At 37.6% G+C, this 16,942-nt stretch overlaps 2 protein-coding genes across 3 annotated transcripts; one reads left to right on the top strand and one right to left on the bottom strand.

Moving 5' to 3' along the window:
- Positions 1–177: 177 nt before the first annotated feature.
- Positions 178–11,339, bottom strand: pla2g4aa (phospholipase A2, group IVAa (cytosolic, calcium-dependent)). 2 transcript variants are annotated; one of them, XM_057332901.1, is made up of 18 exons: positions 11,262–11,339; positions 10,926–11,022; positions 10,359–10,440; positions 10,121–10,269; positions 9,915–10,028; positions 9,789–9,826; positions 9,552–9,696; positions 9,308–9,444; positions 8,953–9,175; positions 8,411–8,525; positions 7,021–7,158; positions 6,542–6,631; positions 4,924–4,989; positions 4,547–4,786; positions 3,235–3,419; positions 2,441–2,630; positions 1,768–1,925; positions 178–1,686 (listed from the first exon to the last, which is right to left on the bottom strand). In XM_057332901.1, the coding sequence occupies exons 2-18, from the start codon at positions 10,956–10,958 to the stop codon at positions 1,546–1,548; spliced, it is 2,244 nt and encodes a 747-aa protein (XP_057188884.1). In that variant the 5' UTR covers positions 10,959–11,022; positions 11,262–11,339; the 3' UTR covers positions 178–1,545. The 2 variants fall into 2 exon arrangements, with proteins under 2 accessions (XP_057188884.1, XP_057188885.1); XM_057332902.1 differs by lacking the exons at positions 10,121–10,269; positions 10,359–10,440; positions 10,926–11,022; positions 11,262–11,339 and having other exon boundaries at positions 9,552–9,685; positions 9,915–9,968.
- Positions 11,340–12,815: 1,476 nt separating this feature from the next.
- On the top strand, positions 12,816–15,931 carry ptgs2a (prostaglandin-endoperoxide synthase 2a). Its single transcript, XM_057332903.1, is given in 9 exon segments — positions 12,816–12,949; positions 13,089–13,205; positions 13,300–13,443; positions 13,535–13,839; positions 13,946–14,029; positions 14,139–14,385; positions 14,474–14,760; positions 14,854–15,001; positions 15,170–15,931. Coding segments are annotated over 9 exon segments (1,812 nt in total). The 5' UTR covers positions 12,816–12,882; the 3' UTR covers positions 15,583–15,931.
- The last annotated feature ends 1,011 nt before the right edge of the window (positions 15,932–16,942 follow it).

Consider the following 16,942-nt stretch of genomic DNA (forward strand, 5'->3'; position numbering starts at 1 on the left):
TTAGAAAAATGTCAAATATGGAGAATATGCTGGAAAAGCAAAAGCAGAGAATGTGCAGGACCTGGAGGATTTATGTGAAGGCCAGTGGACAGTTTAACATCTCAGGACAAAGGGACTGACAAAAACTATTACAAAACATAAAATGGAATGAAAATAATACAATACACCAGGTCTGGTAATTATATTTATTAATTTTCATTTGCAGGCACTAAATACAGTTGTGTGGAGAGACGCTACCAAGAGATGACACATGAAATTGAATTCAGGATGCAGCCACTAGGGGGCCACGCGTTTAAATAAATGAAGCCCCAGTTCATTATGTCCTTTCATTGTGTGTATGAAACATATATGTACATTTTGTGTCAATGTGATCTGTGGTCAGTGACTTGGGTAAATTTATTTTGGCCTTAAAGTGCATTCTAAAGGTTCAATCTATTTTAACCACTCTAGCTGTCTTTCAAGTCTGTATCCTCCCACTGACCTCAGTTCAGTTGTATGATTGATTCTGATTTCTTTGAACTTCTCTTTACTGTTTATATTTCACATTTCAAGCCAGTCCTGCTAAAATGTCCTTTAAGGCTTGTCTTTACATGTCGTTATTAGAATCGACTAAATGAGATGAAGTTAATAAAAATCTTACATTGAATATTACAAAACTACATAATAAGCATACAAATAAATAGACAAACATCTCAATAGCCAGTTAAAATATTTCGTGCACCACTACTAAGGTACACTATCACTTAAAGTATGTAAACCAGAGGAATGATTATGTGGAGATAAAGTTGGATTTAGATGATTCTTAACTCACATTGTGACACAAACATAATCTGTGTCATCTTTTGTCGTGTATCTTATTTAAAAAGTAAATGACACGTCTCTGAAAATATCTTGAAGTCGGAGATAAACAAAACATGTCCCGTAAAGGCATTATTTTCATGACATTCTCCTGAAAAGGTGGAGTCCTGCGTAGGAGGTGTAAGATGATATATTACCTTCTTATTCTTATTCTAACTCCTGAACAGGAGAATTGACATTTGTAAGAAAAATAAATAAAGGCAGCTAAATCCAGTTTCTCTAACATATGAGATGAATCCTGTCTTGAAGGCAAGGCCTACCACAAACCCGGTCATTCTAGCAGAACTTAATGAAGAACATAAATTGTTTTCTTATCACATAGCCCAAGCGTGTAAAGAACAGAATGTCCTGAGGTTCATAAATTACTGAGCCTACAAATTACCGTCACAGCAGTATTTGCCGCTCAACCGTCAACAAAAAACACCAGTCCATGGCTTCTTCACATAGAGAAGGAAACCAGATTTGTAAGCATTAACATAAAGGTGTAAGGGAATCTGCTCACAGAGAAACGACACTGTAAACTAATCCATGTTAAACCTCACTAACAAGGTTGATCCAGTTTTGTCTTCTAAAGCTGCACACTGATTCTCATCAACAGTCCGATTCCGAATCAGCAACAGAATAAAATCAATGCAGTCTCAAAACCAGAAGTCAAGGCGTTTGTGTAGTTTTTTCCATAGCTATCTGTTAGGTGTGTCTTTTTGCGTTGCTGGTATCCCGTTTTAGGAACTTCTTGTTTTCAATTTCATTGAGAGAAAGGGAAACGGAACACCGTGAAGGATTCTCTCGTCTTTGCAGAATGTTGTCTTTAATAGCTTCTTTTATAACCTAAACATAAAACACAATGAATCATGTAGGGCAAAAAAACTCACTCAATTATCAGAGTGAATGTGAATGAGTTCAACTGACCTCAATGTTGTTGAGCGTGTTGAACTCCATGAGATCATGCAGCCTCTTGAAGGCCAGGTTGGAGTATTTAAAGTTGAAGGTGGAGTAAGGAGAAGCTGCATCATCAAATATGTCAAAATCGGCAAACTCGATCTCTTTGTCTGTTTCTCTGGGAACTCCTGCATAAAAATGCATTTATTGCTGTGCCTTATATACAGACAGAAATGCATTAAACGACATAACGAATATATAATTGTCATGGGAATGGGTGCACTTAATGTGACAATACTGCAGCATTGTTAAAAAAGTAATAGCCCAACTGTGGTTAGACTCATTTCCTTCCACACATTTTTAAAGAGAAAGACTAGAGATCTACCTAACAACATATTCACAATAAATAGTTGAGACAACTTTCTATTGCATTGTCCTCACTGACTGAAGAAGAGAAAACAAACATGCAACCATACATTGTGCTTCTCAGTGTGCTTCATGAATCACTCAGTGGATGTGTTTTTTATAATAAATCAGTTGATCTGAAAGGTGAATCAGACTGAATCAAACACAGTAGTCATCGGTGTGAATCAATCCACAACTACCTCACAAAATCGTCTCGGATGTCTCACACTCAACCTCAAGTTACATCAATAATAAAAAATGAAATGCAAGGACATGTGTAATAACTATATGCTCTCACCTGGTGCTTTAAAATCCCGAAAGTTAATATTGGCCAAGACAAAATGAATGACAGTGGGGCAGTTCTTATCTCCCTTGTTAGGTCTGAATACGTAGCACTCCTTCAGACCCTCTCGGTCAAATACTTTGGAATCGATTTTGGGAAACGGCAGCTTATTCATACGGGCCCATTTTTCAGCCAACAGTATCTCCTAATACAAAAAGAAAAAACAAAAAAATGATACGGATACTAAATTTCTCCACAGATACTGACAGCCAAGCCGATTATTCTGAGTGATATCTGCCAATGCCGATTCTGAAGATTAAATTAATATTTCTTTTTCTGAATGTTAATTCATATGGACCTTACTCCAATGACTATATATTGAACATCAAACTAGTGATTTTTCTTAACATTTTCTATATACAGTGCATAAATTCATTGCATTTTCCTGTTATCTTTTGATTGACAGGATATATCGGCCCTGATCATTGGCTGTTTTTAAAAATAGCTTTTATCGGCTGATACTGAACATTGGCCCATATATCGGTGCATTTCTAAAATAAATATTTTGAGAAATATATCCAATATTAAGTCTTTTCTGCGCTTTTGAGCTTGAAAAGGTAGAGAACCCAAGAAGTAAATACAAGTAAAAAATGGATTTGTGTCCATTTCCTGTTTGATGATGTCTTAAATGTACCTGAATTTTTTGTAATGAAAGTTCTCCTTTGGTGACATTCATATAATTCTCAGAGCAGGCATGCACAACACTCATTACTAACATTCCAGACTGAAGTCTCGGGTTAGACACTCACTTTAAATGGTGGGCTGGAGTCACTGGGCCTGGCTGAGAAGTCAAAAGAGATAATGAGGTCCACTCCTCTCTGAGGTCGTAGGATGAGAGGGTAGGGCAGGTTAAAGGTCAGGCCGCTGTCCACCACATGGATTTTTTTACTTTTCACATCTAGTGGCTCGTAGATTCGATCAAACTCATCAGGATCTACAAAAAAACGACCCGTCTGTTACCATTGTGGCTTGTAGGGCGACTTCACTGTTTCTCATTATTCTAGAAAATAATCAAAACTGAGAAAACATTTTAAATAGAAATAAACATGCATCATGTCACATCTGTGTGGACACGTGCCAAACTAACTGGCAAGATCGCTGCTATACCAGAAAGCTTGCAGCAATACATGGCATCACCAAAATTCACATACTTTTCTGCTTATGAGACATTTTTATGTAGCAACAATGTCCACCAACCATTGCACAATTCTGTGATCTTGTTTGTAAGATTCATTTTAAAGAGCTTATCTTTTTCTCACACCCAACTGTGAACAGGAAGTTCACTGCTGCTGAGTCACACCATGCTATTATTATCAATAATTATAAAGCTTAGCAAAACGACACAAAAACGTAACATACCACCTAGCGTAATGTGTTTACTGATCATAAAGTTGGTTCATGTGTGGTGTACTCAGGTGTTTCTGTGTATTTAACCTCTAGGAAAGAAGTGAATCGGCAGGTGGGTGTGTTGATATAAGTGAGAAGTTTTAAGAGCTGACTAACTGACTTCCCCTCTCCCGTCACTCCAGCGGCATATATTGGAAACCCCTTATCAGGTTCTGTGGAACCTGACCAGATTTCATGCTATTGTTCCATTTATCTCATGTCTATTTTGGCCACACTTGGATAAGGTGAACTTTCAGGCACAATGAAAAATATACATTTACAGTAAAACTGGATGAAAGTTTAGTATGAAAGAGTTTAGTGAAATCAGTCACTTTTGTCACTGTCGCTTTGTATGAAAGCTTGCCTCAAATACATTTTACATAATTTTATGAAGGCATACAAAGAATATGCAATTTGTATTTAAAAATGATTAATATTACAATATTTTGCATATCTAAAAGCTGCGGTCAGTTTTTGAATATAAAAATTCACCAGTTTATATTACATTTTAATATTATGTTGAAGTATAGATTTCAATGATAATTATTTTTTATAATCATTTATTATATACTTAAAATGACCAAAAAACAGCTTCAGAAACGCTGTTAGTACCTGAATGAATACATCTTTATTGTCATTTATGCATACAGTGGTACAAACAACAAGATGAGTTACCTGTGACAGCATCCACCTCCTCATCCACTGAGTTCTGGTTCGTAAGGCCATTGAAGGGAGAGAAGGGCAGGGTGGAGTTCAGGTTAAGCCCCAACATGAAGTTGTGCACCTTGCCTGCACGGCCCTCGCGTGTGGTGAACAGGGTGGTGTCGCCTATTATGGAGGTCAACATGCGCTGAACCCAACTAGCCTGGGCATGACGCTGGCGCTCATCCTCCACCTCTGCGCTCTCTGTGCCTCCTACAAGAGAGAGACAGTGAGTTTCACTCTCCTTCGTCATTTTTTCAAAGTCACTGTTCCTTATAAAGCTGTTTTGGCACAATATATTTCAAAATGTATTAATTCAATTTAGTGTGTGTGATACAAATTTTTCACACCTCTTTGTGTTTCCTCTTCATTATCTGCTGAGTCATCTCCCACAATATGCTCTGGTTTAATTTGCTCTGAAAACAGGAGACACGTACATGAAAGCCAACCTAAACACAGCACTTCCTATCCAAACATACAAGAGGTTAAAAAACACCGTTACACTGAACAAACAGTCAGGGTAACTCGTAGTAAGAATGTTGCTAGACTTGTTAGTCAAAAGGTACAGTTTTCTTTTACCCACATTTGTATCCCAGCTAATATACAGCCAGTGTTGGGTAAGTTACTCTGAAAAAGTAATTAATTACTAGTTACTAATTATATATTCAATAGTGAATATTGAAAATTACTCTCTCCAAAAAGTATTTAGTTACTTATTACTAATTACTTTCTATATCCTATATCAACCTTGATTAGTTCAAGGATGATTCAAGGATAGACATGAAACGGCTCTTTTAATTCATTCAAATAAATAATATTAAACTACATAAAGTACTCTTATTAACTGACCAAATTACAAATGTGAGAATTATACATTAAAGCACAGATTTTAAAGTTAGACTTTGAATTTTTATGTCAATTCCACTATTACACACACATATATTACACAAAGTATTTAGTTTAATTACATCAAAAGTAACTGTAATTAAATTACAGGAAATATAAGAGTAATCCCTTATTTTAAATTTTCAAGGGAAAAGTAATTAAATTACAGTAACTAATTACTTAGTAACTAGTTACACCCAACACTGTATACAGCATAATCTTTACAGCATAAACCTTGCCAAAAATAAGTGTACTTAAAGTTGATTTTATTAAGCATACTTAAAGGGACAGTTTATCCAAAAAAAATTCTGTCATCATTAACTCACTCTCGAGTTGTTCCTTTAAGTAAAGTTCAAGTATATTTGAAGTATACTTGATTTAGTAAGCACACTAACTTCAATATGCGAGGAGTATACTTGTGTACTACTGTATTTCAATACTATGTGGGACTAAATTGGCTCACTTTGTATTTTATAAAAACATATATACATTTAAGTATCCTTTACATTTTTTAGAAGTACATGAAAGTATACTTTTCTATATTTAGTTAGTGTATTTTCTAGTTTTATAACACAGGACAGTTGAAAGATGACAAAACCATATGGGAGAGAGGGGAACATGTGTCAAAGTCAGGCTGACCAAATCAATACAGAGTGCAATCGACAAGACTATTGGTTATTAGTTTTAACACAGTCCCCTCTCAGTTTGAATGGAAATGATACGTCTGGTGTTGAAAGTATGTTGCTATTTCAACTGTAACACTTTGAGAGGGTGGAAATGACAAGTTGTGCTGACAGAAACAGATCAGAATGAGTGGCTGTTTGTTAGTCTTATTATGTCCACACCTTCCAAACTGTATGTATCATCTGTACAGTTCCACACCAGAAGAACCAGTAACGGCACTTATCACAAGGTCGCAAACAAAGCAATATTACCAACTACAGTATTTTGTCTGGTTATCGTGAAATACAGCGCAGGTTCTCCCTTTCACTGCGTGCTTGACCTACATTTCATTTTCTCAGTTCTGATATCAGTTAGATAAAGAAAAGTTAGATAACACTGAATAGATACAATCTTTCTTACCCAGCTCCTCCTCCATTGTGCTGCTGCTGGCTGTCTCCTTTACACCCAGAACCCGGTTGAAAAGGATGGAGAAAGCACTCCCCCATACACCTGCAATACACACAGTTAATGCATCAACCACGCTTACTGTACAATGGACGATACCTGAAAACTGATTTTCTGCTGAGAATCTCAAAGTCACTTTCAGCTCATAATCATTCTCTTTTAAAAGAAGGTCTCTTGCAGAAACAAGAGAGTGAGATGCTTGTGCAAGATTAGCTTTCTTGATTCCTGATAAGATGCATTAAAAATGGTTTACTTCGGCAGGAGCTCAAAACGGAAGCACATGACTCATGGGAACTATGAATAACCCTAATAGTTTCAGATGCTGTATACATTACAATACGTAACATGTGTTTAATTCATATTGTCACTAAATGAACTTACATGTGTTTGAATTAATAAATCAGCCCGACAGATTTCACAGATTCAAGTCTTACCCATAAGGAAATGTAAGGGGTTTTCCTCATATTGCTTCACAACACTGCCCACGAAGAACTTGCTTCCAAAGAGCCCTGGGGACATGAAGGTGCCGTATTTGGCCATGCCAATTTCATACGGGCTGAACTCCACCCAGTCTAAAGAAGACAGACACATATTCATAAATTGCTCACTATGAAGAATACCGAATACATCATACAAGATTGAATATTAAATTATGCAGTTAAAGGGGAGTAAGTCATTTCTGAAAAATGATACTGAAAATTAAATGAACACCAAAAACAAACAACATGAATGTTTGCTAGATGTCTGTTCGGTGTGTGTTTAAATATTAAAGGTCCAATGTGTCATTTTTTGGAGGATCTGTTGACAGAAATGCAATATACATAACTATGTCTTCAGAGGCGTATAAAGACCTTACATAATGAAGCGTTATGTTTTTATAACCTTAGAATGAGCTATTTCTATATACAGTACATACACCGCGGGTCCTCTTGCATGGAATTTGCCATGTTGTTTCTATAGTAGCCCTGCTCTACAGAGCATGTTTCGTAAATACGTTATCTCCTTCAGCAAAGAAGCGAAAACGTGACAACATCTTAGTGCTGTGTCAGCCACCGTAGTGGTTGGAAAGGGAGGGGTGGAGTGAGAAGTTGGTTGCAATTCACAACCTCACCGCTAGATGCCGCTAAATTTCATAAACTGGACCTTTAAACAATATAGATAATGTGTGCAGAATGGATTGGCTCGATACACACAACACCATAACACTCTCACATGCAAACAGCAATAAGGGTGTATATACTCATGATGGGGAAGTAGTGCGTTTATTTTGAGGGCGGAGCAATGAAGGAAGGGGTTTCACAAAAACTGTTTACTGCACCTTTAACACAATAACCAACTCAAAAAATAATTCTACTGGATAATGCGATTTGCTTTGATTCCAAAATAGTTTGTCTTAACAATGTCCTGCTTGGTCAGTCGCTCTGATCCCATTCAACAGAAGACAAACAACCCACACACAATAGCTAGTCTCTAAAAATAACCTGTCTACACATGTGGCGGTGCCATGGAAGTACACACTGACTTCACAATCATTAGGTTAGACAAACAGACACCGTAAGAAATATTTGCATGTTTTCCACTGAATTAAGCAAATATAAACAAATGGATAGTGACAAGGCCATGGTGGCCAAGAAGAGGTCGTAGACATTTCCGCTATTTTGTCATTACAAATACTTGGTTTATTTCAACAGTTGCTCTTACCTTAAATCATGTTAAATTAATTATTAATACACACACCCATTCTATTTTACCAGGTTATTTTATGAAGTAAATCTATTTTCTAAAATCCATTAAAGCCAATGTATGCATAAACCTTCCTCTTACCTGCAAACATGAGCTCAGAGACATCAGGTTTGACGTGTAGACAGGTGAAGAGAGGCAGAGGACTCTGACCTTCTTTAGTCTTCTCTTTCAAGGAGCTGAGAGTAGTGTTCATCCTCTGAACAACACACACAAAAATGTTTCTCACATGCACGCTTTCATTCGTGGCACTGAATATATGCATTGGTATAAATGGCCAATACAACCAGTGCAATGTGTCAGTCGATGCTTTATCAGTACTGTGTTTCTACTGCATCTTTATCACAACATAACAAAAGACGTCACACAACTCTGACTTTCTTCACCAGTCAAAACAGATTTTATCCCAGTACACAGTTGTGGTAACTCATCTATTCAGTAAATATAAATGCTATGGGATTGTTCTATTTTAAAAAGTATCTTCCTCGTTCGTATGGACGATCCTCCCCGATACGGGGTGCATTTGCATTAGGATGCGTAACACACAGGAAAAATACAGTCTTTGTTTCGAATAGACGACAGTGTACAATGCATTTGAACTCTCAATGTCCTGCTGCACTTATTACCCCTGGAATGAGAGTCTCTCCTATCAACATCCCGAAGATGTCTGTGAACGTGACAGGCTGCCCGGCTGATTTTTTCTTCCAGAGTGCCTTCACGTAGCGGTTGATGTTTTGCGGCAGGAGCAGTTTTAGTGGGTTATTGCTGACCCTGTCCATCAGCTCCTTATTAATTTCCCCCGGTCCTTTAGTGGGAAATTCAGGGTGCGAATACAGCATGGACATATACCTGGGGAAATGATGTCATTATAAAAGCTCATTTTGTTACCCGTTTTATCATATGCAGTTACACGCTGCTGTTTCATAGATAAGACTAACAGACATAATACATATTAAACATCTCTCAAAAATAAATACTGACCATGTTGATCCAGAAAGTCCAGCCACATATGTTGCGCAATCAAGCACCCCAGAATCATACAGGGCCTTCATCACTCCAGAGAAGCCCACCATGGCCCGAAAACCCCCTCCAGAGCCCAGTATAGCAATGGTTGGAACCTGAGCACAAACAGAACTGCAATAAGACAGAATCTCACTCACTCGCGATAAGATCTCTCTTTTAGTAAAGCACATGCACGAGACGGTTTAGGTGACTTTGCGTTTACCTCTCGTGGTGAGGCTGGAAGGAAACTCGGGTTTTCCATTTTAAGAAGCTTCTTGATGGCGAGCATGACTCTGTCCCTGCGTGTCTGCAAGAAAAGCTTCTCCTGATCACACAGTGCCATGCTGAAACGCAGGTCTGTGGACGTACTTGAAAACAACAAAACGATTGTGTGAGAAAACTTTTAACTGTGACTCTCAATCCCACAATGTGTTGATTATAAATTGTTTCATATACGTACCACACTTCTAGGGTTAGGTCGAGAAACACTTTGGTGGTCTATTAGGAATCAAGTAAGAAAGAGTTAACATCAAGACACTGAATATAACAAGCCAGAGTGTTAACCAAAATGTATTGTGTGGTTTACCTTGCCAATAGTAAGTGTCACTTTTTCTGTCTGCCCCACTTTGAGTTTCAAAAGGGAATATTTAGCTGTGCCCAGAGTTTCATCCATGACATAATTGGCATCCATTAATGTCATCTTAAAAAAAGCAACAACATCAATAAACAAATAACATCATAAATTTCCAATGTTTCAATACGTCTGTAATTTCAATACATGTATTTCCTCACCTCTAAGACATTAGGTTGGTTGGGGTCCAATATGAACTCAAACGTTTCATTCCACTTAGGGTTAATGTCATTATTTATGTGGCGTGTTCGTTTTCTGGAATCCGGGGTGGTTGGGATGGATAGTTCCACATATGGGTCGGGGGTGTCCACTGTGAAGAAACATATGAGCAGCATGTACTGTATGCTCACTATCCGATTAAAAATATTCACAAACAAGATTTAATTCAAATATACTCACGTAAATCCCCGAATGCACCTTTAGTTACATTTTCAGCTCCCACCACAGTCACTTTTAATCGATGAGAATACTGATGCTCGACCTATACAAATAAATGAGCCAAGAGGGCTGGGTTTTAGATTGGAAAAGGCAGGAAAATGTGCTATGCGTGTAAAAAGGAAACGCACAACAGGTGAATCCTAAGCAAAAACATATTTCCTATGAAATAATTTCAAAACAAGCATTTAAAAGAAAAACACAGAAAACATATCACATATTTAACGTACAATGTATTATTGTGTAACTTTATGTGTCAGATTTCCTTCATGCAAATTATTTGTTCTGCTACAAAAGCAGCTCTTTCCTTTTGTACATTGGTCAGAATGTGGTAAATTACAACTAAAAGCATACAGTTTTATCCTTAATGCACAACAAAGACAGAAAATGTCATGAGAAACAATTAGATTATATATTATAATGTACTTCAACTATTTATTATAATGAGACTATACTATGATGCACTTTCATTCCATTTAAACGAGTTTGACTTTAAGACAGCTGTTATCAAAGATTTATATAACAACTTACTACGATATATTGGTAGGGGTCTATGGAGGACATTCTGGCAGTAATGTAACAGTTAGTGGTCAGGACGGCACTTTTATCAGGACAGTCCGGCAAACATCTGTAAAGTTAAACAACGAGAAAGGGGACGAAAAAAAATGTGTTGAAACATGATACTCGGGCTTGTCGAAAAAGATATGCAGAGTTCAATAGAAAGACGTTTTTAGGCAAACCCGAAAGCTCTACTCCCAATTTCGAAAAACATGATAGAAGTTAAAGCAGATATGACTTGTTGCATAAATCATATCGACGCGTAGTTACTGTCTCTAAAAGCACAACGAAACGCTTATACGAACTTACCACTGGTGGTAAAGTGATGTTGGACCCTCTCCGACTGAAGGCATTCCAGGAAGACGAGAGGAATGCGTATTACTGGGCGGACTGAAGAGGTTTGATTCGTGAATCTTTTGACTCGTTTCGTTCTATGATTCGATCGAATCGATTCGCAAGCGTTTGGTGACTGTGGAGAAGAAATAAAAGTTTAATGTGGCCGATGCGCGCCGCAAAACGCAATATTAGACACTTTTTTTGTAAAGTTTATCTAGATGAAATATGAGTCTCAATGATACCATACAATGACATCAAACTAAAACACAAACTATAAATACAGCTAAAACAACACAAATCAACTTTTAAGTGATTAGGTCATTAAAACAAAGCGTCTAAACAAATCGATTCGTAATTGTAACTGGGAGAATTGGGAGGACACAAGGTGGTGCTAATGCACAAAGATTCAGACTTCGCTCGAGACGTGCTGTTGACATACTTCACACGCTATTTTCACTGGAAGAAGCTTGAGCGTGACGTCAAATGATGGGTCTCCCCGGTCCGACGTCGTGGATCAATCTGCCCCGAGTTCAGAGGTCGAATCGATATCCCACTCCGACTTCGAGCACTGTTCCAGACGTTATTTTCCAAGTCCGAGGTGGGAAAAATCCGAAATACGAGTTGCCTCGAAACCATCAATAAACCTGAATAATAGCTTGTCAACCTTGTTCTGGTTTTAGCATTTACACAGTAATTGTATAATTTTCAGTCTTTAGCGGCTTCATAGCCTACAATACAATACCAGTTTTATTTCTGTAGCACATTTAACTTATGCTGACAATAGTGCTTTCCGGCATAATACAACAAAAGCAATTACACACAGTCACACAAACACAATTAAGTTTCCAGCTGATCAGTTAAATTCTTATTTTAAATAACTCACAATATACCAGTCAAATTTGGAAACACGTTATTCTTTATTTAGCCTAAATTTTTCTCCACCTTTGAGAATAACAGTAATCAAAACTATAGGACAATTGTAACTGTGGGAATTATGTTGTGACTAAAAGCATAACATAAATCTATGTCATATCTTAGCATCTCGAAAGTAGTCACCATGACTACGACCCTGAATTTGCAAAATCGTTCTCTTGGCATTTAATAATAAGCCAGCTTCTTGAGGTATGAAGCTTATTAAAGAGTATTGAAGGAATCTATTCAGGGCTCTGGCTGGTTTTCTTCATTGTTTGGTCTAAGAAGTCATCCATTAAAAAAAATGTCTAATGAAAGCAATTGATATGTTGCCACAATTATATTTTTGTTTACAAAAGTAATTTCAAACATTTCAGAATACACTTTAAGATTATACGATTTTTAGGATCATTAGAAGCATTTCAGCATTTCCAAACCTTTGACTGGTTCTGTATACCTTAAAATTAGATGTGAGCGTCCATCTACTAGAATGTGTAACGTTTGGAAAAATGAAGCTGGCGTGTCTGTGACGTTGCACTTTCCTGGCAGTGCTTCATTGCGCAAGAGTTCTCTGCCTGTATAAAAGGCGCAGGAGCACGTCAAGGCTCCGATTTTCAGAGATCTTTCAGAACACACACAGCTCTGCTTCAGAACGAGAGATACAACAGATAAATCTTCTGGAATGCATAGAGTGATTTTGGTTCTCCTGGTCCTCATTTCAAGTTTTTGGATCTTTCCTTGTGAAGGATGTAAGTTAACTGTTCACATATTGAAGTTTTAAGAAAAACATGTTAAGATTGTTGTACCACTGCAACTTGATCGTAGTTTCAAATAACCATATCTTTCTTTTCACTTTTCTTTCTTTTCTTTTTTCGACGGTTCCTGCAGACGATCCTTGCTGTGCACAGCCTTGTCAAAACCTGGGAGTGTGTTTATCCAAAGGCGCTGATGCTTATGAATGTGACTGTACCAGGACAGGATATTACGGTGTAAACTGTACTTCTCGTAAGTCTGCCATGGGATTTGCTTTCGTAAGAAAACGTTTTCATTTTTATTCCTAGAAAATGTACTCAAAAAGGTTGGTGTTTTTCTCTTACAGCTGAACTCCTCACTTGGATCAGATCCACTTTGAAACCAGCTCCGAACGTGGTGCATCATATTTTAACACATTATAAATGGATCTGGGACCTCATCAACAACATCTCTTACTTGAGAAACGCCATAATGAGCTATATACTGACATGTAAGCAAAAGGAATTGCTACATTTGATCTCCGTAGTTTTACATGTACGGATGCAAATAATAAAACTATTGCCTTACTTCTTGTCTTACAGCAAGGTCACATTTGATTGAGAGTCCGCCAACATAAAATGCAGAGTATAGCTACAAAAGCTGGGAAGCGTATTCCAACCTGTCCTACTACACTCGGACTCTTGCACCGTTGCCCAGGAACTGTCCCACGCCCGATCTTCCCAATCCAAAGGAGGTGGTGGAAAAGGTGCTGTTAAGACAACAGTTCATCCCTGATCCACAAAGGACCAGTCTCATGTTTGCCTTCTTTGCCCAGCATTTTTCTCACCAGTTTTTTAAGAGTGACTTTAAAAAAGGACCAGCATTCACAAAAGCCCTGGGCCATGGAGTAAGTATCTTTTTAAACGCTCACTAAACCATTGCAGGCCAGGGGAAATTTAGGCATCAAAAGTTTATGTGAAACGGCAGTTGCTAACAATTCTGTTATGTTTTAGGTGGATTTAAGCCATATTTACGGAGAGACACTAGCGAGACAACACAAACTTCGTCTATTCAAAGATGGCAAACTAAAGTATCAGGTATTATGAGACATAAGCATACATGCAAAATAATACTTACATATGTCACGCATTGTTATATGGGCTCTTAGAGGACGCACAGTCAACAAAATATGTATTTGGCTTTTAGGTTGTGGATGGTGAGGTTTACCCCCCTTTGGTGAAAGACGTCCAGGTGGAGATGCACTACCCTCCTCATGTCCCAGAAGAACAGAAATTTGCTGTTGGCCATGAGGCCTTCGGTCTGGTTCCAGGATTAATGATGTATGCTACCATCTGGCTGCGTGAGCACAATCGTGTCTGTGATATCATGAAGCAAGAACATCCCGACTGGGACGATGAAAGAATCTTTCAGACCACCCGTCTCATCCTGACGGGTAAGTCATGACCTATATCATCTTAAAAACGATCCTAACCCAACACGTTTTGTGAATGTGAAGGGATTAAATGCTTTTTTAATTTCAGGTGAGACCATCAAAATTGTAATCGAGGACTATGTTCAGCACCTGAGTGGCTACAACTTCAAGCTCAAGTTTGACCCGGAGCTTCTCTTCCATCAACGCTTCCAGTACCAGAATCGCATTGCAGCTGAGTTCAACACTCTGTATCACTGGCATCCACTGATGCCCGACAACTTTCAGATCCAGGATCAGGTCTATGGCTACCACCAGTTTGTGTTTAACAACTCTATAGTGACAACACATGGCATCCGCAACATGGTGGAGGCCTTCACCAAACAGACAGCTGGAAGGGTGAGTTTTGACACAAAGAAAGTAGTGTGAGTTTATTTCAACTTTTCAACTTCTGTTGTCTTTGCTAACTTTTGCCATGTTATGTGTGAACAGGTTGCTGGTGGCCGGAACCTGCCAGCAGCAATGCAGGGAGTGGCAGCAAAAGTTTTAGAACATTCCAGAGATATGCGCTATCAGTCTTTCAATGCCTACAGGAAACGCTTCAACATGAAGCCCTACTCATCCTTTCAGGAGATGACAGGTAAGATAAACAGTGAACAAATACATGTCAGTGTATCACATAAAAGGTGATTTGAAATCGACAAACATCTGTTTATATACTGTAAATCTTGAAGATTATTATAATAAGGCTATATTATGAAAATTCTGACATGAAATCTAATCCCACTTCTCTTGTGTGATGAAACAGGAGACAGAGAGCTAGCCACTGAACTGGAGAAGCTCTATGGTGATGTGAATGCAGTTGAGCTGTATATCGGTCTTCTCGTGGAGAAGGGCAGACCCAACGCTCTCTTTGGGGAGACCATGGTGGAGATGGGCGCCCCGTACTCTCTCAAAGGCCTTATGGGAAATGCTATTTGTTCTCCTGAATACTGGATGCCCAGCACATTTGGTGGGAAAGTGGGATTTGACATTGTCAACACTGCCTCACTAAAGAGAGTGGTGTGCTTGAACATCAAAGGCCCCTGTCCTATGGTGTCCTTTCAGGTGCCTGATGTGGAATATCAAAGTTCAGAAAATCTTAATTCAAGCTCAGTGCTCTCCACACAAAATAATATTAACCCAACTGTTGTCTTGAGAGAGAGAAGTTCAGAGCTCTAAATGCACATTAGCATCGTGTTAAAGACCTCAGTGCTTGTACTGTGATACTTGATTAAATATTTGCATTTCTATTTATTTGTTTATTTATTTGTTTGTTTATTATTTAATTTATTAGAATTATTTATTTATTCCTGGACAATTTGAATTGACAGATTGTTACTGGGTTATTGTTTTGTTATTTATTGTTCTGTTGATGTAAGTGATTGTTAAAAAATCTCTTGAACACATACTTGAAAAAAACCCAGCTTTTCTTGTAAAGCCTTTATGAACAAATGTACCTGTGATTATATAAAAAAAATGCATTATGAGGAACAATGAAACTTTCTAAATAAAAACAAGTTAAATACAAGTTCAGTTTTTGTATTTTTTCACCATAAGTACTTATCAATACTGTTGAAGTTAATTTGTCATGATCATAATTGCTCAACTAATACTGTTATGGAATTACACAGCAAATTGTGTGTATGTGTCTAGCAATAGATAATGCATAACATCTTTATCAGAACATTTTTAAGACATGTTTCAGATAAGATTAATAATACAAAGCATGTGCACAACAAAACAGTTAGATATGCATAATTCTGCATAATGCGTAGGAATATGCTTTAAGGGAATAAATATATTAGAAAAATTGAAATAGTATACTATTCAAAAAATAAGAAAAACCTCATGTTCGAAAATACTGGCAAAGACAAGAAGTAGTTTCATTTTACTTTGGTCCGTTGCACTAAAGGTGTGTCTGAACACACAAACAACTAAAATGAAAAAAGAATGCTAAATAAAAGAAATGTATTAGTGAAACTGTCCTACCATACAGACATCTCAGACTCGGGTGTTACTGAAAACGTTGAAGAACATGCTTAAGGCTCTATGCAAGCACCAGCATGCCTAACAAAAACCACTAAAGAATGTTCTTTTCCTTTGGCCAAACTGACAGTGGGAAGAGATTTTTAATAAGAGGAAAAGACTTCAGAAGTATTCAACTCACCACTCACAAAGGTGACAAGAGGTTACAAATCACTGGTGCAGTTAGGATTACAGAAGTCACATCGCGCTCATTGCACTTGTGTTGTGTAAGAAACTGGAAAGAGCAGAAAACTACTGATGTTGGATAAGGATTGAATAAAGGAATTATGTCATTTTATAATAGACAGCTCAGCTCAGGACTTTAACCAACGACTTAAACCAACCTGTATATCAACTAATTTATTTGATCAAAAAGCTGAATCCAAAGTCTAACATATGTTATGGCCCTAAAAACATGCTTTAAATCTATCAAAAACATAGCTTTCCAATTTAGTATATTTTCATCCCCGGAGTAATCAGTCTGATTAATACAAAAATATAAAGTAGAATGATA

Source organism: Triplophysa rosa, linkage group LG5 (genome assembly GCF_024868665.1).
Source record: "Triplophysa rosa linkage group LG5, Trosa_1v2, whole genome shotgun sequence".
Taxonomy (NCBI): Eukaryota; Metazoa; Chordata; class Actinopteri; order Cypriniformes; family Nemacheilidae; genus Triplophysa; species Triplophysa rosa.

Coding starts and splice junctions, on each gene's coding strand:
- pla2g4aa (XM_057332901.1), bottom strand. CDS start 10,958: ATGTCCTCCATAGACCCCTACCAATATATCGTA. Junction 10,270..10,358: donor AGGTGCATTCGGGGATTTAC/GTGAGTATATTT, acceptor GTTTCTTCACAG/TGGACACCCCCGACCCATAT. Junction 9,827..9,914: donor TGACACTTACTATTGGCAAG/GTAAACCACACA, acceptor GATTCCTAATAG/ACCACCAAAGTGTTTCTCGA.